Below are 21,816 nucleotides of genomic sequence, written 5' to 3'. Positions count from 1 at the left end.
TTAATCCATTGATGAGGTCAGAGCCCCCATGATCCATTCACTTCCCCAAAGCCCCACCTCTGAACATTGCTGAATTGAGAACCAAGCTTTCAACACAGGGGCCTTTGGGAGACACTTATCCAAACCATAATAGTTCATCGAATATAATTTTTAAAATTCCTCCTCCAACTTCTGTTTCAACCCTCCTCTCTCCTGAACTTCTCAACAGAATATAGCAACAAGTTAGGATGCCTATATCAACCTTTAAGTGTAGTTTGAGAATAGGGATAAAATCGTTGTGAAACTTTCTTATTGCTATAGGCCTGGAATATAGTAGAAGCTCATTAAGGGTTCCTTTCCTTTCCTTTGTCACTTCATATTAAGTTGTGCAAAAGTGTATCATCTGATTTCAGCATCATGAGAAGACACTTCTCTGAGGATGTCGGATTCATTTGTCCAAAATGACACTTTGTGCATAAAGCTCTATTTGTTTCTTATTCTTTGAATCTATGAGTAAATTCTGCCCAAAATTCACATTTGTATTTAGAAAATGAAAAGCTAGACATTCACATTGAAGTAGTGATTCAAGTACAGTTTCATGGATGTTAGCCCCTTAACTTCACAAAATGCAGGCCAAGGCATTCGAATGATATTTCTAAGACTGTTTTTGGATGTCATCACAGGATATTTAATTTAGTGCATATCTTTCTCAAGCTATTTTCTGAGTAATTAGATACTTTACCACTTAGAAGTTGTAGATTTATGTGGCTGAAGCTGGAAGTTCCTGGGGCTTTCACTGAATTCCCAGATGAATTTTTTTTTTAAATAAAGATGAACGTTTTCTCATTAATTTACCTCCCTAAGTGATTGCTATCACACTAATCAATTTGTAGTGACTTGACCAGAATTGCAATCTTCAATAATGAAATCAGATACGGTATTGGACATTGTGAGGATTGCTTAACTAATCTCAATTCCTCCCAGATCAGTGAAACACAAAACTGAAATGAAGTCAAGTGTCGCTTCATTAGTTCTCCTCACTTAGAGTTGCTGGCTAATCTTGTTCAACTGGACACTCATCTTTTTTCAATGGGAAAAGTAGAGGGAGTTGCCCTGGGAAATAGGAGCAGCAGCTGTGATCTGCAAAGAAGAAATGACACTGCAGATAATCCTACAGAGAAGAATTTTCCGGAGGTGGTCTACAAGCAATGGTCAAAACATCCAAATCAAACACATCTAAAAGCAGTAAGCATAAAAGGAAAGAGTGGAGAATGGGGAGCTGCTGGCAGCAGGTGGAAGGTTCCTGGAGCTGGTGGGAGGTTATGGTGGGTGTGGTGCATTCCACTGCCTCCAGCAACAGTCGCCCCTCCCACCTACCTTCCTCCACATCAGAGCCCCAACTGCCTTCAGCTGCAATAAGCCCTGGCTTGTGGGGGTCATCTAGACTGAAGCAAGGGACCTTCTCCTCTCTTTTACTTTTCTATGCCAAAACCCTTGTTTTCACTTTTTGTAACATTTCAAAGAACTAAAAATTCTATCTTTGCTGTCATTCCTAATTAGTTGCTCTCTTTCCTTCTATGCACTCTGAAGTCCTCCAAAATGGAAATGTTAAAGGTTTAAGTCCTGAACCACTTTTCAGGTCTCCCTGGCCAATTGAGAAACCAAATGCAGGCAATAAATACATAAATAAAAATTTTCAAGTTTATTAAATTTTTTTTCCAAAAAGAACTTGATAGATGTGAAAAATTTATCTCTGGAAGTATTTAGATACTCATCATGTATCATTCCATTTATCTGAAGTTCTAAAATGCAAAGCAATATATGGGACGAAAAATAGATCAGTGGTGCTTGGGGGTGCTTGAGGGAGTAGGGAGGGTGGTTTAGGTTAGACAGAGGGATTTAAAAAAGGCAGGGAGACTCCCTTAGGGGTAATAGGTGCATTCATTATCTGCATTGTAATAGTGTCAGCATGTATATTATATATTTCAAATGGTACAATTTAAATATATGTAGTTCATTGCATGCCAAGACATGTCAAAAAAGCTCTTAGAATTTAAAATATTATAAGAAAATTTACAACTCACGTGTTATTTGGAGGAGAAAATACAGAATAGTAAGGAAAATATAGTTTTTTTTTTTTTATACTGGGGATTGAACTCAGAGGGACTTGACCACTAAGCCACATCCCCAGCCCCATTTTGTATTTGATTTAAAGACAGGGTCTCACTGAATTGCTTAGCACCTTGCTTTTGCTGAAGCTGCCTTTGAATTGAAATCTCCTACCTCAGCCTCCCAAGCTGCTGGGATTATAGGCATGTGTCACTTCACCTGTCAAAAAACAGTTTTGTAAGAAAATAAAAAATGTACTCATGGGAAATGCCTAAAAAATATGCTAAGTTGTTAACAGTGCTTGTGCCTTCCGAATAGAGTTTAGGGAAATTCAATTTACATACATCTACTGAGGATATATCATATGCCAGGCACAGCAACAGAGCTGGGAAATACACAAAATCAAGAGGATCTTCTTCCCTTCCAAATCTATATTATAAATAAGAATGTCAAATAATGGCAATAATGTGGGGGTGGGGTGAGCAATGTGCCATTTATATTTGGCTAGGTGAAGATGATTTTTCCAAACATTTGAGCCAAAATGAGGGTGACCAGAAAGAGCCCTCCAAGGAAAACATGGGATGAAGAATTTTATAAGCCTCAGTAAGGACTTTGGATTTTATTACAATTGCAAGGGGAAGTCAATGGAGAATCTTTTTCAAAGGGGATGAGACTTGTTGAAGGCCATGCTGGCTACAGCTTGGATAAGGAAGCTCAGAGTAAGAGTGTAATGGTCAATTTGAATTGTCAACTTGATTGGATTAAGAGATGCCAAGGATGTGTCAATGAGGGTCTGTCTAGGAATGATTGGCATGTGGGATAGCCAACTGAAACAGAGACTCTACCTAAGAGTGGGCAGCGCAGTCCAATAGGATGATGGCTTGGATGGAATTAAAGTTGGAAGAACAAGGAAACAGGAGCAGATGCAAGCTGATTCTTTTTGAACAGATTCTTGATTGCTTCTTGGGACTCTCACTTCTTCACCCTTCCAAAGCATATTCTCCAGAAGCCTTCAGTCTCAGACTAGGGTAGCACCACTGATCCCTCTCATTCAGGGGCTTCAGCCTCTTGGACTGCACAGCTACTGGTTCTTCCAGCTCTCCAGCCTGCAGACGGCCATTGTGGACTATCCAGCTTCTGGTTGTGTAAGCCAACCTAATAAGTCCCCCTTTGTTGGCTCGTGATTTGTGCCCAGCCAGACTGTGGCACCCCTTTAATAATTACCCTTCCTGTTGATTCCGTTCCCTTAGAGAACCCTAATACAAAGAGGCATCAGACAGTGAGGATCCTTCTATAGTAGTACCAGTGAGAACAGTGGCTGGACGAAGGGGGGCAGGCAATGGAGGAGGGGGGGTTGGACTAACACCCTAGGTTTAGGTAGAGCTCATGGGTCTTTCTGATGTTTTATTGTGTAATGGACGACTGTCGTTTTCCTTGTTCAGTTAGAAGATATTTATTTTGTTATCAGAAACAGGTATAAAAGACTTTATTATTTATTTTTTGAAATGAAAAAAAATATTAACAATGTAAAAAAGTGAACTCTAACTTTTTGCATTTTCTTTAAATAGTGACTTGAATTGAACTCACTGATTTTTCAACATTAAAGCAAGTTTTTGAAATCATTTTTAAAGCTTCCAAACTAGTGGATCACTGAGTTGGGATCAGCTAACTGAGTTCACAGATGGCACCGGCTGACATATTTGCTAAATTCAATTCATGCAGAGTCCATAGCACCAGGCACTGTTTCAAGTTTTCCAAAATACATATCTTAATTCCTTTATCTTATTTCTATACCAAGAAATACTTAATTTACTCATAATCTTAAAATTTACTCTCTGCACCATATTCAGCTGAAGCAGAACACACATATACTTATGGGAATATCATTAATATAGATTAGAGTCAGTAGCACCTCATACATAGCCTACAGCCTATTTTTGTATGGTCCCTGAGCTAGAGCGGTTTTCACATTTAGTTGTAAAAACAGAGGTGGGGGGAAACCTGTGATATTTACTCTCTGGCCCTTTATAGAAAAAGTTTGCCATCAAAGTTTGCAATCATAAGGACATTACCCCAAATTAATATGTTAAATATACTTAATACAGATAAGATTACTAAACTAAAGAACAACTAGTAATTCAAATAGATGACTTCCTTAACCAACTTGCCAGATTGGCAGAACCAGATATGGCTAAATGATGACGCATATAACAGGTACTTTTAAAATGCCTGAAATTTCTCTCTTCAGTCCAAAGCAGAATATCACCTGCCCGTTTTCCTTACAGTGTCACCATGTTATTCTTCTAGAGTAAAGATGCCTCCATAGCAGTGAATATACTGACTATACCCTTAGTATCTAAGTGCCCAAGCCAATGCACAATGGGTTCTGGCTAAATTTTATAAATCGTCATTGTGTAGCTGAATTTTTGCTGTTTTAGTGATTTTTAAAAAATATTCTGGCTCCTTCTCTTTTCCAAGGCAGGAAGTGAACTTATTGGCAATTCAGTAGTTACACTCAATTTAATACAATTCAGGACTTTAGATGGCATTCAGATAAAATTAACCACTGCACCAAGCTGCTGAATTTCATTAATTATGCTAATCAATGCACACAATGCAAATAACGCTTTGGGAAACTTTCATGTTACTCTGTGCTTGCAGGTGGATATAGATCTATCCTGGGCAGAGTGAATACATTAGCAACCTTTTAGAAAAGCAAATTCTACCAGCCCTGCAAAAGAAAAAAAAATAAACAAACCAACCTAAAAACACGCCTACAATCAATTTTGATAATATCTTTTATTAAAAGCAAGGTATGCAGGAATCACTTCCACCATGATAAAAAAAAAAAAAAAAGAAAAGATAAAACTAAATGAAAGTAAAGGTTTTTGTAGGAGACCATGGTTAACACAAAATCTTTAGAACTGGATACCCAGAAATGAAATTTTGACCCTGATATTTCATAAGTGTATAGCTTTGGACAATTACTTCTCTAAATTTTAATTACCTAATCTGTAAAATGGAACAAAAATAATCCCTACCCCAATGGACCAACCTAAGAGTCAGATACTGATATGATAATGCATGGAAAGTAGTAAGATGCCCAGATGAGGGCACATGCTCCACAGAGAGTCAGTATAATTTCAGAGTATCCTTTGTCATAATGAATTGATTCTAACCAACACTGGTTTCATAATCCAAACAAAATCAAGAAATGAGAATCTAATTCTTTAGTTCTGTGTTTCCAAAGCTGGCTTTGGAAACTTGACAATTAAAAGCAATATCAAAACTTTTCTTTTTTTTCCTGGTGCTGGAGACTGAACTGTAAGGTGCTCTACTGCTGAGCCATATCCCCAGTCTTTTGAGGTAGGGTCTCACTAATTTGCACAGACTGGTTTCAAACTTGCAATGCTCCTGCTTCAGCCATTGAGTAGCTGGGATTGTAAGTGTGGGGCAACCTAGGCTGACTAAAAATACTAACAATATTATCTTGCATTTGTATAGTATTTAAGGCTTTCCATATTTATTATGTTACCTGATGTGCAACCCAGTCTCTACGGTTGGTTAGCAGGGTTGTTAACCTCTGTCAGAAAAAGGAAAGAGGCTCAGAGAAGTCAATCCACTTTTTACCCAGTACCACAGCTGTGATTATAACCCAAGTCTTCAGATTTGAATCCCAATCCATCTCATTACCTGCATGAACTCTCCCCCCCCGACTCGTTTATCTTTGCTGACAGCAAAATACATTTTCCTAGGTTTAGATTGCAGAGGAACAATAATTTTTCCTTCTTTCAGCAGAAACTTACCGGTCGGGACTGGATTTCTTTGGCGTAGAGAGGTTGTAAGAATTCTGAGTCTCCTTCTAGCTTTAGACCTTTTTCTGTGATTCTCAAATTTCCCATTCCATCCTGAAATAGAGACACAGAGATAACAGGGAAAATATGATTAGCCAAAATTTCAAAATACCCCAGGCTGTCAAAAATTGAAACAAAGTTATTGCTTTTTTTTAATATTTGAAGGAGCAAAATGAGGGAAGTCCAAATGAACACAGAAAATATGAGGAAGTATTGTTCAATACAATTATGCAGATTATCCCTTTTGCTCACTTCTGAGAAAATTCTCTTTCAAGCAATTTGTAATGCCCCTTAGTCACTAACTGGCTAGGAGAGGGAGGAACTTATTGCTAAGTAGAGCAGGAGGAACGGAGGCAGGAGGTGGGTGGAAAGAAAGTGAAGGATGACCCTCGAGGTTCAAGGGCAAGATCTGGTTTCCCAATGTCCATGCAGAAATTGGCATGGCTGGCGACTTGTGGGTCACATCTGACTTTTAAACATGGCATGTTTGGCTCATTAGACATTTAAGAAGTCAAATAAGTTACTGACACTTTAACTAATATTTTATTATTAAAATATATATAAAAGAAAGGCTAGGAAACATCTAGGTAGTCGTCACCCATCTTCAACTATCATCATATCATGGCTATTGCTGTCTATTGGATCCCCTTACAGTACCCTGACCCTCAGTTTTAAAATGACCACAGTACCATATACATTATCCCACCTCCAAATAGCAACCATTCCTTAATTAATATCAAACAACTGAAGCAGACCTGGTACCCCATCCAAAAGACTCCCACCATAATTAAGTTTGTTCTCTTGTCAGAAAGATTTTTTACAAAGGGTGTCAACACCATTTCACGGGAAGAGAGCTCAATGTGGTTTGAAGCTTTCTGTTTCTTGTAAATGCCAGATTTTCACACAAAACATGTGTAATCTCTATCTAGCCTAAGATTATGGGACAAAGAGTAAATATTATGTTCCTACCCACTCCCACTGACATGTGACCAACACTGAGTATAAATCTAAAAGAATTTCTGAACCCCAGGTCCAGAGATATTTAGGCATTAGCCCCTCTGCACCATGGCAGCTTAAATAAACCTGTTTTCTTTTTTTTTATTGGTTGTTCAAAACATTACAAAGCTCATGATATATCATCTTTCATACATTTGACTCAATTGGGTTATGAACTCCCATTTTTACCCCAAATACAAATTGCAGAATCACATCGGTTACACACTCACATTTTTACATAATGGCATATTAGTGACTGTTGTATTCTGCTACCTTTCCTATCCCCTACTATCCACCCTCCCCTCCCCTCCCATCTTCCCTCTCTATCTCATCTGCTGTTGTTCAATTCTCTCCCTTGATAAACCTGTTTTCTGAAAATTCCTGGGGTGTCCATCTTCATCTGTCCTATATCACACCCATTGTAAGTAACAGTAACAATCATTCCTTTGTTCATGTCCAACACCTAGTGTCAATGTTCACTTTTCCCTAACATAAATTTTTATTTTTAACTTTCTAACTTTCCTGCCTTTGTTCATGGAGAAGAACCCCTTCAAGATAGCACCCAAGTCCTTATTGTGACCTGGTAGTCTGAAATGGACCTTTTGCCTCTAGGGTGACAACATGGGTCATTTTAGCAGGAACTGGTATTTAGAGACCAAAAGTGCAGAGATTCACATTCTCATAGCTACTGGATAAGCCCTTACTTCTGTAGGAGCCAAAAAATAGTTTAGTGTATAGAACATTAAATAAAAATAAAATAAAAACCACCGTGTATTTTCTGTAGTTTTAAGTAAAATATACCATGACTTTGTCTCATGATCATTCATTTGATTTAATCCGAAATACACACACAACAGTTTCAAAACCCCAATGCTACTACAAAAATGACATGATTAATAAAAACAATTTAAAATTCATTTGTTTTTAAAAGTCTTTAAAGCATAGCCTACTAAGGAAGCATAAATTATTGGATTTCAAAGTCACTTGAAATTCATTCTGTGTGGTTATGCCACCAACCTGATACCAGTGTAGTTCAGTTGTCTCATTTTTTATTACTTGTCTATTTTTGTGCTGCTGGGGAATCAAACCCAGGGCTTTGTGCATGCCAGGCAAGTATTCAACCCATACCAGTCCTGCTCATCTCTTTTTATCTCAATTTTTCAGGATTTTTTTTTAAAGTACAGATTTTTCCCTTTACCATGTTTCCTTTCCCCCAAGTATCCTGTGTAGACTGTGTATGTTTATACACACAATGCATACACGACCATTTCTTAATAGCATTTGAAAACTAAAATACTAGAATGAAAAATCTAGGTTTTCAGTTTCTCTTGAACACTGGAATCCTGGTGACTCCAGGTCTGCCTTCTCTCATGGCCACTGTCCATGGAGATGAATGGCAGCTGTCCTGCTCGGACACCCCAGAGGCTCCATGGTTCACCACAGTCCCTACCCAGCCCATTTCACTGAGCTGTGTGATCTCAGACTCCTTCAGCTTCTTCTCCCCGGGCACTGCCATTGTGAATGAAACTCCATAAATTCAACACAGGTGTCACGTAGGGTGGAATTGAATGGCCAAGTGAGAAATGGGCACTCTTCCCCAACCCTTCTTCATAAAAGCACATCAGCCTGGAGATCAGAACAGATCCTGCAGGTCAGTATTGTTCTCTGTGGACAGTGTACCATCTGCATATTTCTGTTTGTTTCTGGCACTCATGGGCACAGCTCTGCCAAGGGGGCCAGCGACTGGTACTCAAACCCAGTAGGAGAGGTGAGAGACATTAGGACATGCCCACATCTCACCTGCAGCAGGCAGAACCTGCAACACGAGGAAAAAAAAATAAAAAGAAAGCAAGAGCCTAAAGGCATCTCAAATCCTTCCAAAAAAAAAGATATGTGGATTCACTCTTACTTTGGGATTATTCTTCAATATCCCCTTAGCTAGAGAGAGAGACCTCTTCCGAAAAAACACATGCCAAATCTGGTTTCTATATGCTTCCTAAACTGTCTTGTATGCTTGATATGTATGTTTATAAAATTTAAAAAAAGACTTATAAGTATTCTCATATAATAGATTACATTTGGGGGGTAGTTAGCTAGCCTATCCCAAATAAGATCTATTTCCCTTCCCTCTTACCCTTCCCTCTTACATTCCTAAAGTTTTTGATGAATTACTTTGCACTGATTGCCATACTCAGTCCTTTTCATGCTTTACAATAGTGACTCAGTCTTAACTTAAATCCTTGTGTATGGAAACTCCCCACGAACTTGCCAAGCCCCTATCATGTCTTCTACTTCTGTATTCCTCCTACTGTGTGCATCATCAGCTTCAAGTTTTCCAGCCTCCTTCCCTGTGTCTAGATATGTATCAAGGTATTTGGTGGGAAAGGTCTAGCAAAATAGTGTGACTTTCTGTCATTTTCCTCTATTTGCAAAACAAAAAGTCAATGACAGTAACCAACTACACATGTCCCCACATATAGAGTCTCCTTCATATTTTTGCAACAGTGGTCCTGGGTTGAAGACACTCCACAATGTCTTGAGATCAGCATCCTTTAAAATATTTGCAACCTTTAATTGCAGCAGCAGCTATGCGTAGAATTCAGATAGGACTTTAGGTCCATTCTGACATATTACTCCCCTTCCAGTAAAATGTAAAAGAGGCATGGAGGAGATTCAGAATCCTTTATCTTTTTTTCTTCTCCAAACTGTGAATCTTAGATTCTCTTTAAGACAGGCATAAGAATTCCAATAAGTGAAATGACCAAACAGGTGTGACGGACTGCCAGAGTGCAGTCTGGGGAATGAAGTCTGCAAAGTCCATCACAAGTGCAAGGTCAGGGTCCACTGTCATCCAGCAAGGGCAGAGCCTCTGACTATCCTGGTCACTGCAGCTTCACCAGTGTCATAACTCAGGCCTGGCCCATGGTACTCACTCAGAATAGGAGTTTTTGAAAACACAAGAGCACCTCCCATTATTTTCCCAGTCTAATTGAAGAAGGCTCCTCCATAAGATTTTTCAGGAGAGACAATGCTTGGGGACACGGGCAGAGGTGGGTACAATCTGTGGCTTCTCCTTCTGAGCTGGTACAAGGACTATAGCAGTTGTTGTTCTTCTTTATCTTGTCCTGATTGGTAGGTTGGTTGGCATAGCCAATTTTCTACAAGATGAGTACTGTAGAGTAGAGAGTTTTCAGAGTGGTGGGACAATAGGCTGAAATATTAATTTGTTTCTTTCCTCCGATCTCTCATGCTGGGACCTGATCCCTAAGATCCCCATTTCAAGCAGGTTCCCAAGCTTTGGGATTACTTGGCTAAAAGCCTGCAAGTGAAAAGAAGAGGCAGCCAGAAAGTACTGGGACTTCCCATCTTTTATAAAAGGGAAATCTCATTGAATAGAGTGGGTTAGAGAGGAAAGTGGAAGGGGGAAAGAGAAAAGGAGATATTTTCCAACTGGGGGGTGAACAGGAGATCTGTGCTTCCCATCAGTCAGAGACCAGTGTCTTGCAATGTCCCAGGAGGGGTTAAGGCCTCAAAAAGAAGTGGCTGCAGGGCTCTGGCCCTGGAGTTGAAGAGAAGCAGCAGAACCACTAATCTTCAAGGGATCACATGGGTAAGACCCCAGTTCTCTCAGTAAGAGCAGCACACAAGGGTGACAGGACCCCCTAGAGTTGCTGGCCAACTCCAGGACATCTGTAAACTCCCAAGTGCAGTGGACTTAGCTGACAGCCAGCCGTTGTGGCCCAGGGGGACTGGGAATTGGTATTATGTTGATTTTAAGAAAGTGCTATTTCCTGCTCCTGTGATTTTCCTGCTGCATCAGCATCAGACAGGTTTTTAATTCCGTCAGCACATTTCGAGCTTGAAGTAATGCCAAGTCCTGTTTTAGTAAGTACTCTCAAGGCAATCTCTTCCTGGAGCAATTTTAATGGCAGGCAGGACTTAGTTCTGATCTGAGCATGAAATAATTTTACCTATGCACAGATTGCATTCAAATGGAAGCTTCATGAGGAATGGGATTTTTTTCTTTTTTACTATTTTGTTCACTCCTTTGATTTCATTCCTAAAATGTTGCTTGGTAAATAGTATTGATAACTAGTATTTCAACAAATGCAAGTATCCCTTTACTTACAATGGGGTTATGGCCCATAGGTTTAATATAAAACCACTGTGAGTTGAAAGCATCATAAATAGGAAATTCGTTTAATGCTTCTAACCTACTGAACATCCTAGAATATTATTTGCTTACTCTCTTGCTTGCATGGTCTAAGGAGAGCTGTGGCTTGCTGCTACTGCCCAGGGTTTCAAGTATTGTACCACAGATGGCTAGCCCAGAGCAAGATCAAAGTTTCAAGTATGATTTCCACTGAATGCTATCACTTTCACATCTTTAAAAGTAAAAAAAAAAAAAAAAAATGGAGGTCAATGTTTATAGCAGCTCAATTCACAATAGCTAAGCTATGGAACCAACCTAGGTGCCCCTCAATAGAAGAATGGATAAAGAAAATGTGCTATATACATAATGGAATATTACTCAGCCATAAATTAAGAATAACTTCATTAATTTTTGTCAGTAAATAGATGGATCTGGAGACTATCAGGCCAAGTGAAATAAGTCAGTCCTAAGAAAACAAAGGTGAAATGTTCTGACACGTGGATTGTTAACAGACAGCAATGCAGGCAGTGGATTAGACAAAGGAGAATGATGCAAGGGAGAATGGGAAAGACAGTAGAATGAGTCAGATGTAAACATCACTGGTGAAACTCCATCTCGAGGACAATGACAAGAATGGGATACTAAGTAGAATAAGTTGTACTCCATATATGCATAATGTGTCAAAATACACTCTACTATCATGTGTATCTAAGAAAAGCAAATAACAAAATTGTAAGGTGAACCATCTGTAGATGGGGACTGTCCACACTAACATTTTTAAAGGTAGTGTGGGGGTTATAAAAATAGTAACACTTACACCCACCTCTACAAGAGCTTTCCATCTAGAGTGACCATTCTCAACCAGGGTGGCACAACCTCACTAGGTGAATATGGTTACTGGGGAGTCAAAGGGAGGAAAAAGCAAATCTTACTCTCTGTATGTAGCAAGCATAACTATTCTTAAGTGTCTAGTATGATGCTCCTGGGAAGGAGGTCAGTAATGAGAACCAGAGTTGGGAAATGCTGTATTGAAGTATTATAAATTTTTCAGACTTTTCCCTTTAATTTATTAATGGTCCCTTACGCTATGTGCATATTGATATATCTTCTTTGCAGTTCCTCATGTATCAAAATGTAATAGAACATGGCAGCAAATATACAGGGCAAACACCTTAATTTAAGCAACATTTAACACCCTTTTTTTTTTTTGGTCTTTTTTGTGATGCGATTTATTTCACTTAACATAATGCCTCCCAGTTCATCCATGTTATCACAAAGGACAGGATTTCCTTCTTTTTTAAGGCTGAATAGTATTCCATGAAACCTATATGCCATATTTTCTTTATCCCTTTATCTTTTGATGGACATTTAAGTTGACCCTGTGTCTTATTTCATAGTGCTGCAATGAACAAGGGAGAGCAGATATCATGTCAACATACCAATTTACTTTCTTTTGAATATTATTTACACATTTCTTGATCTCCATCTGTTCACTTCCTCAGCTCCACCTCTTTCCAGTCTTTCTTTACTGCCATGGAAAATGTTGGTAATTTTTCTAAACTAACTATCTCTCTCTCTTCTTTCTCTTTCTCTGAGTTTCTCCTTTGGTCAGCAATACTCTCCCTAGCTCTTTTTCTCCCCTCTCTCTTCCTTTAGTTTTGCTTAGGAGTTTTTCTGGGTTCAGTGTCTCCCTCTGAGGTGCCTTCATCCCTGTGTGCCTCTCCATCAGTCTCACATCCCCCATCTCACCGCCACATCTCCTCTTTCTCATGCTGCCTTCCATCTCCTGTCCCCTATCATTTTCATTGTAATCACCCATGCACATCTACATCCTGCTTCACTAGACTTCAGATTCCTTGAGATAAAGGATTATGAATCACTTATAATTTTACCTTTGGGGTCCAGGACATACCCTGTATGTCTCTAAATATGTAACTGCAAGAGAAAAATGAAGTGAGCTAAATTGGATATTGTTTGGAAAGTGTTCATTGATGCAAAATTTGAAACATGAGTAATAAAAGCTTTCACTTCATATGCATTAGGTAAGTACATCCTCTGCATTGCATTCATTAATCCTCCATTATAACCCTGGGGGAGGGACCGTTAGCTCCATTTCAGTTAAGAAAACAGACATTTTGAGGCCCTGACAGTGTAACTCCAGAACAAAACTCCTGAACCACCAAGCTCCACACCACACTGTTCAGCTCTGTGTGCCCAAACTTGTGCTAAACACCAGTTCTGAGCAATTAACTGTTGCAGAGTTCTAAACTACAAGAAAACACACAGGTAACACACATGATAGCAAACATGTAGAGGAGCAGGGCTCATACACCACCCAGGAAATGTAAAGTGGTGTGGCCACTCCAGAAAAGAAGTTGGCTCTTAAAAAAGTTGAACATAGCATTACAATAGGACCCAGCATTTCCACACCTAAGTGTCTGCCCTGGATAAATGAAGAACCTATGTCCACACAGATTTACACATAAGTGATTACAGCAGCATAATCCTAAAAGCTAAAAAGAAGTAAATGACATCAACTAATGAATAAATAAGTATAATAATCTGTATACATGCAATGGAATTCTACTTAACAATAAAGAGGAATGAAATAATGATGTCTGTTATTATGTAGATAATCCTCAAAAACATTATGCTACATGAAATAAAGGAGACAAGAAAGGCCATAGATTGCATGATCCCATTTACATAGGATGACCTGAGACACAGAGCTATAAAGACAGAAAGTAGATCAGTGGTTGTTTGGGGCTGGGAGTAGGAATGGAGCTGACTGCATCTGGGCTCAAGGGACCATACAGAGGTGATGAAAATGCTCTAAAATTGGATTTTGGGATAGCTGCATAACAGAGAAGTTAACTAAAAACCACTGAATTGCATACTTGGAGTGGGTGAATCTACAGTATTTAAATGTAACCTTAATAAAAATGTTTTAAAGAATAACCAACATGCAATGATGCTCACAGAAAGGAGGGAGCCAATTCAGGAGTCATGGCATTATGGACTTTGAAATCCCCAACCTCAGTCAAGAGCAGTGGTTCAGAGATGAATGCTGGGAAAAGAGGAAGTAGGTATGAGAGACTATGATTTGTCTATGTTTTGTTTGGAGTTCTAAAGGTGCCAGTTGGCAGTGTTTTGTTTCTTCCAAAGACCAAGCTTGATGAAGGATTCCTAAAGGGAAGCAAGATGGAGGCAAATTAGACACAGGAAATATTTTATAAGTAATGAAATTGTGGGACAGGCTACAAAGGTAGCTCCTGACCTTTTTTTCCCAGGAGCATTAAAAATGGGGATATTACCATAGCTGAGTAATTAACACAACAGCAAGATCAAGTGACCCCTTAGTATCCGGGTCACAACTTTTGCTCCTTTTGGTCATTTTCTGTGTCATTTCAATGTCATTTACATTTTCTTTCTTTTTCCACCAGTGTTGACATATTACATGTTTTTCTTTCTTCCCCTTATTACTTCCTCGTTACCACAAAGCTTATGTATTGGCTAGAACTATGTGTACATGAAACAGATGGACAGATGGATAGATAGACAACAGTGAAGAAGACATATGTACCTACCAAATTGCTTAGAGCCCCAATGGTCAGGATGTGATATCTTGCTTATATTTTACAGTATCTCATAAAGTTGCTTTAAGTGACTGACAGATCCAAGGCCATGGTATTTGAAGCATTCCGTTTTACCTGGTTGCCAACAATAACATATAGACAGGCATTCTTTCCTCTTCTTTTCCTGGGGTTGAGTAAAGCAAGGAGGCCAGGCATGGGGTGAGGGTAGGAGGGTCCCATCTCTAAAACACACATAGAGGGCTTGAGTCTAAATCTCTTTATTACCAAGTTGTCTAACTGTCTAAGTCCTGTTGTCCTGTAGAGGCTTAATGATTTTTTCCCCCCTCAGTCCTTTGAGAACCATCTTTCCTCTACTATGGAACACACAAACACACACACACACACACACAGCATTTGGTACACTAACAAAATAAGTCCTGGGCTAAGACAGCACTGGACAGAGTGAGCTCATCACTGCCTTCTGGTGCTCCTCCTAAGGCTCATGCTCCATGCAGGAGCAGTCAGGTAACCAAGGTAATGATTTCTAAAGTCAGGATTAAATCAGACCATCCAAGGAAGCTAGACTACACTATGGTAAGAGGAAAAATGTCAGTGGCTTCAAACAATGAATATTTATTTCTGTATGAAGCCACATGTCCATGGAGGGTTAGCAGGTTGGTCACGCAGGCATACAAGATAGTAGAAGAGCCACCATTTTGAATGCTTTGCTCTTTTCTCTCTCCCTCCCCCTCCCCTCCCCTCCCCTCCCCTCCCCTCCCCTCCCCTCCCTCCCTCTCTCTCTCTCTCTCTCTCTCTCTCTCTCTCTCTCTCTCTCTCTCTCTCTCTTCCAGCACACGTGGAAATGCATTTTCCCAGCTACTTACCATTGGTTTCAGTAGTGAAATGTGAGTTATTCAGACATCTGGGAGCTAATGGTTTAACAGCCACTGCCTGATTGACCACACCCTCCTCTTATTTGTCTAGATTGTTAGCTTTTAGTAGGCAGAGCCAGCATTGTAGCCAGCTGTAGTCCTTGACTCAGTTACTTCCTGTCCACTTGCTGGATGAAAAGTCTTCTGTTAGCCAGGAAGAACCTGATTCCAGCTCCCCAAAGAACTTAAATCTGGATAGAAAGTCAATAAGCTCTGGATACCACTTTATGTAGAACCATACTGGTAGCTGGCTACCCGAGGAAACAACAGGGAGATTTTGTATACTTCTGCAAACTAGAGATTATTCCCTTTTTTTTTTTTTTTTTTTTGGTACCAGGGATTGAACTCAGGGTCACTGAACCACTGAGCCACATTCCCAGCCCTATTTTGTATTTTATTTAGAGACAGGGTCTCACTGAGTTGCTTAGTGCCTGCTTATGCTGAGGCTCACCTTGAACTGCAATCCTCCTGCCTCAGCCTCAAGAGCCACTGGGACTACAGGTGTGTGTCACTATGCCAGGTGAGAATATTCTTAAATGTGTGTGAGCATATCCCATGCAATCACCAGCAAAGTGTAGCACCTGGGTCTTGGCCTCACCCCTTCTACTAGATGTTGGTGTTAATTTAGACCAGCCTAGTGCCTTTGAATCTGTTTCTTCTTAACCCATAATGGGAAGTAGGGTGATATAAACATTTAGATTCTTTCACCTTAAATACAGTCTTATTCCATGATACCAAAAAAAAAAAAAAAGAAAGAAACAAAGAAAAAAAAAAAGAAAGAAATAACCTATAGAACGAATCTCAGTTATCACTGGGAACCAGTGTCCAAAACCAAGATAGGCTACAATTAGGGTATTTGTGTGACTTATAGTTTTGCTAAAGAAATTCTGGAAAAAATTCCTGCAAATCACTCTAAATGCACACTGGATTCAGGGAAGATTTAGGCATAAAAACCAAAGCTGGCACATTGTTCTGAAATAGAAACTTGTAAGCAACCTTTAAAAAGAGACATTGGTGGAGAATTTATCGATTGTTTGAAGGGAAGAAAATGAGAGATGGATAATAAAGTGCAAGTTGCTACATCCCCTGTCCTCAGTGAAAAATGTGAGCTTATGAATCCTGAGCCATTGTTGATAAAGGAGGGAACTCATTTATCTCAAAGAGACACATAAAAGAAAATAAGTGAAATATGACTAGGCCTATGCCAAGTGCTCAGAGAAAATTCATGCCAGGGTGATCCCTGCTGCTAGGTGAGCACTTCCCATCAGGAAAGCCCGATTAAGATGCTGGCCTGAGCGATATTAAAAATGCATGCTGCGAAAATCCCGTCCAAAATAGATTCTTTCACCAGGGTATATGCCTCAAGGGAACTACTTGTCCTGTCTTCTCTCTATTTTCATTAGGAAAAGTTGTCAGTGGTACACGACAGTGTCTTTTATGAGACTTCAAGTCAAAGCTTCAAAGTACCCAGTGCCTTTTTGATACTTGTGAGAACGGTTTCCGAGGATAGGTTCAGAATTATGAAAGCGAGTGTGTGTGTACTCTCAGCACTGGAACTGTCTTACCTATTAATTTAGCCTTCAAGTTTGAAGGTCCAAATTGGTCTTCCAAGGGATGGTACCGGCTGTACTCTCAGGCTTTCAGATGTGCCACCAGTTTCCACAATTACGTGCAGCCTTCAACTAGAGAGGCAGCAGTAGTCCAGGGCAGATGTCTCTGGAAGCTTCCCTTGCTTGCACTTCTAAGTCCTAATACGTTTCCTATATTTTACACACGGGTTCTTGAAAGAGTGGAACAAGGGATACTGCATAGGGGATGGTTAAATGCTTGGAGAACCCGTCTTCTTTGTGAGCAAAGGTGTAACTACTGTTCTCCTCATAGCATCCTGTAACCAAAGCTGGGAAGTATTTCAAATGAAGCAAGGAAGAAAGAAAACGGACAGAGGGTGGGTCTTCTATAAACAGGACTTCCCAAAGTTATCTCTAAGAAGAAACCCAACAGAAGTGAGAACTCGGTAAAAGAGGAAATGGGTTTGGTCTATTTGAAGAACACCAAGAAGGTCCACTGTTGATATGACTGGAGTGGAATCCTACCACCTCTATCTACACTAAGGAGCAGAGGATAGACTCAGAGAAGTGGGAAAAGACCAGATTAACAGAGCATTCTTGAGACGACGGTACCAAGAAATTTGGATTTATATTCTTCCTGTGACCAAATGTCAATCCAACATGCTAATCTAGGGGCTGGTTGGAGCTGATTTATATTTTAATTTAGGTAAATTCCACCAAGAATTCCATGAGAGCACTGAACCATACTTCAATAAATTCTCTTTCAGACTTAATTCCACAAATGACTTTTTGTTTACTTTAAGAAAAGTATTGTATTAAAAATTAAGACATGGATTTTCATTCATTGTTTCTTTTGCATATGACAGTCTTTTCCCTTTGATTCACATATAGGCTGTGACTTTTCCTTTCTCTTCCTTTGCTTTTTTTTTGAGAATTTATTTATTTATCCTAATTAGGTGTATATGAGAGCAGATGTATTTTGATTCATTGTACAAAACTACAGCACCACTTTTCATTTCTCTGGTTGTACATGATGCAGCACCACACCATATGTGCAGTCATATATGTACCTAGGATAATGATGTCCATCTCATTCTACCATCTTTCCTGCCCGCATCCGTCTTCCTCCCCTTTCTCCAATCAAAATTCCTCCATTTTTCCCATGCCCCCACACCCATTATGGATCACCACCAACTTATCAGAGAGAAATATTTGGCCTTTGGTTTTTTGCGATTGGCTTACTTCGCTTAGCATGATATTCTCCAACTCCACCAATTTACTTGCAAATGCCATAATTTTATTCTCTTTTAAGGCTGAGTAATATTCCATTGTGGAAAGCAGTATGGAGATTCCTTAAAACACTTGGAAAGGGACCACCATTTGACCCAGCTATTCCTCTCCTTGGTTTATACCCAAAGGACTTAAAATCAGCATACTATAGAAACGCAGCCACATCAATGTTTGTTTATAGCAGCTCGATTCACAATAGCTAAACTGTGGAATCAACCTAGATACCCTTTAATAGATAAACTGTGATATATATATACACACAATGGAATATTACCCCAAAATGACTTTTTAATAATCATCGATAGTAACAGATCTGTGTTTTTGTCCCATTTAAATAATTGTTTTGAATAGACTTCTTTTGTTTGGCCAAATCCATAGACTCAATAGATCAGACCATAGGCTCTGGAATCAGAAAGATCCAGTTTGGAGTTCAGGTTCCAGAGGACCTTACCTCAACCTTTTCTCCATGTACAATGGAGATCAGAGTATCATTCTGAGGATTGTGAGTATGCATGTTTATGTGACCTACTCAGCATGGTGCCTGGCACAATGGAAATGCCTAATGGCGGCTGTGAATCACCATCTCCCAGCTGCCACAGCCATTCCCAGCTTGCTTCCTTGATTCTCTGATCTCCTGTATGGCAGGTGTCTACTCTGCCACACACAACTTAGCAATTACTTGATTCCATATGCTCAAAAAGATTTGTGTAAGAGGAATAACAAGAGAGGATAGTAATGGAGCTGCCAGTGTTAAGGGGATGGAGAGCAAGGGAGTCAGGAGGGGTAGGCATGAGCCATGAAAGGCAGTGCACCAAAAAACGTGTCTGAGACAGTAACTTGGAGAAAGAGATTAGCATTCAACCAACATCTCAAGGCTAGCAATTCAGAGGAAAGGAGAGCAGAAGAGATGTTTTAGGGATTGACAACATTATGAACATTTTCCTCTCTGGACAAGAGGGTACCTCAATTATTTTAATGGAAGATAAATTATTAAATATTAAATCTGATTCAAGAAACTGAATTTGCCATTTATTTGCTTTTAATTACCGGGCCAAATATTAGCCACATCTTCATCTGTGCCTTACAAAGGGAAAAAGGGAGACTTTAAGAATCTGAACAATTTGGGGGACCAAGTATTGGGGTAATCTCCTTAAGCAAGAGGAGAGCCAGCGAGGCAACATGGTCATCAAAAATCCATAATCAATCCAATCTGAATCATTCCTTTTGCCTTATTTGGGAGAATGATCATGATGATTGATTTTATATGTTAGTTGCCCAGATATTTAATCAAACATAATTTGGGGTTAGAGAGGGGGGTGGTTAGTCCGAGGGATCCATGGTACCATAGTGTGGCTAGAGTTCATAACAATATGTTTTATCTTATGTTGTTAAGAAGATAAATTTTAAGTGTTTTCCCCACAAAAAAAGATAAGAAATAATACATGTTAATTAGCTTGATTCAGCCATTCCACAAAGTGTATGTTTACCGAATATCAAAACATCAGGTTATACACCATAAATACAATTCTTATTAGTCACTTAAATAAATGTCAAAAAATTACATTGAGGGGCTGGGGATGTGGCTCAAGCGGTAGCACGCTCACCTGGCATGCGTGTGGCCCGGGTTTGATCCTCAGCACCACATACAAACAAAGATGTCGTGTCCGCCAAAAAACTAAAATAAATAAATAAATATTAAAAAATTCTCTCTCTCTCTCTCTCTCTCTCTCTCTAAAAAAAAATTACATTGAGGTGTTTCTGAATGAGATTAACATATGAGTTGGTAAATTGAGTGAGGCTGACAGCCCCCAGTCATGTGGGCCTCATCCAATCCGCTGAAGTCCCTCCTTGACGGGAGTAGGGGTTCCTGCTTCCAGACTTGCACTGAAACATTAGCTTTTCTTGGGTCTCCAGTCTGTGGACTTGGCCTGGAACTACACCACTGGCTGTCTTGAGCCACTAGGTTGCCAACTGCAGTTTGGGGACTGTCTAGCCCCCATAACTGCATGAGATAATTTTTAAAATAATAAATATCCATTTGTTAAAGAGTCTATCTTTTCTCCAATGTGTGTTTTTGGCACCTTTGTCTAAGATAATTGTAATTTTGTGGGTTAGTCTCTTTGTCCTCTATTCTGTACCATTGGTCTCCAGTGTGTTTTGGTGCCAATACCATGCTGTTTTTGTTACTATTGCTCTGTAATATAGTTTAAGTTCTGGTACAGTGATGCCACCTGCTTCATTCTTCCTGCTAAGGATTGCTTTAGCTATTCTGGGTCTCTTATTCTGGGAAAACTGGAAATCCATACGCAACAAAATGAAATTAAATCCCTATCTCTCACCATGCACAAAACTCAATTCAAAGTGGATAAAGGACCTAGGAATTAGACCAGAGACTCTGCATCTAATAGAAGAAAAAGTAGGCCCTAATCTTCATCATGTGGGATTAGGCCCCAACTTCCTTAATAAGACTCCTATAGCACAAGAATTAAAACCAAGAATCAATAAATGGGATAGAATCAAACTAAAAAGTTTCTTCTCAGCAAAAGAAACAATTTGTGAGGTGAATAGAAACCCTACATCCTGGGAGCAATTTTTTACCCCTCACACATCAGATAGAGCACTAATCTCTAGGATATATAAAGAACTCAAAAAGCTAAGCACCAAAAAAAAAAAAAAAAAAAAAAAAAAAAAAAACCCAATCAACAAATAGCCCAAGGACCTGAACAGACACTTCTCAGAAGAGGATATACAATTAATCAACAAATATATTTAAAAAGTTCATCATCTCTAGCAATTAGAAAGATGCAAATCAAACTACTCTAAGATATCATCTTACTCTAGTCAGAATGGCAGCTATTATGAAGACAAACAACAATAAGTTTTGATGAGGATGTGGGGATAAAGGTACACTCCTACATTGCTGGTAGGACTGCAAATTGGTGCAGCCAATACAGAAAGCAGTATGGAGATTCCTTGGGAATCTGGGAATGGAACCACCATTTGACCCAGCTATCCCTCTCCTCGGTCTATACCCCATAGACTTAAAAACAGCATACTACAGGGACACGGCCACATCAATGTTTATAGCAGCACAATTCACAATAGCTAAATTGTGGAGCCAACCTAGATTCCATTCAGTGGATGAATGGAAAAAAACATGTGGCATACATTCACAATGGAATTTTACTCAGCAATAAAAGAGAATAAAATCATGGCATTTACAGGTAAATGGATAGCATTGGAGAAGACAATGCTAAGTGAAATTAGCAAATCCTCCCCAAAAAATGCCAAATGTTTTTTTCTGATATAAGGAGGCTGACTCATAGTGGGGTAGGGAGGGTTAGGGAGGAATAGATGAAT

At 39.4% G+C, this 21,816-nt stretch overlaps 1 protein-coding gene across 4 annotated transcripts in view; it reads right to left on the bottom strand.

The window, feature by feature from the left end:
- Sgcd (sarcoglycan delta) overlaps nt 1–21,816 on the bottom strand; it is a 954,199-nt gene that overhangs the window by 215,659 nt on the left and 716,724 nt on the right. For all 4 annotated transcript variants that reach the window (XM_046459943.2, XM_058584191.1, XM_046459942.2 and 1 more), the window contains one exon: nt 5,895–5,996. In XM_046459943.2, the coding sequence (XP_046315899.1) occupies nt 5,895–5,996 (102 nt within the window). The remainder of the gene's footprint in view (nt 1–5,894; nt 5,997–21,816) is intronic.

Source organism: Marmota monax, unplaced genomic scaffold, assembly GCF_021218885.2.
Source record: "Marmota monax isolate L192 unplaced genomic scaffold, Marmota_monax_Labrador192_F-V1.1 WCK01_AAM20220418_F8-fsc00229, whole genome shotgun sequence".
NCBI classification, from domain to species: Eukaryota; Metazoa; Chordata; class Mammalia; order Rodentia; family Sciuridae; genus Marmota; species Marmota monax.
Note: the sequence above shows the minus strand (reverse complement) of the source record. Positions and strands in the feature narration are given on the sequence as shown.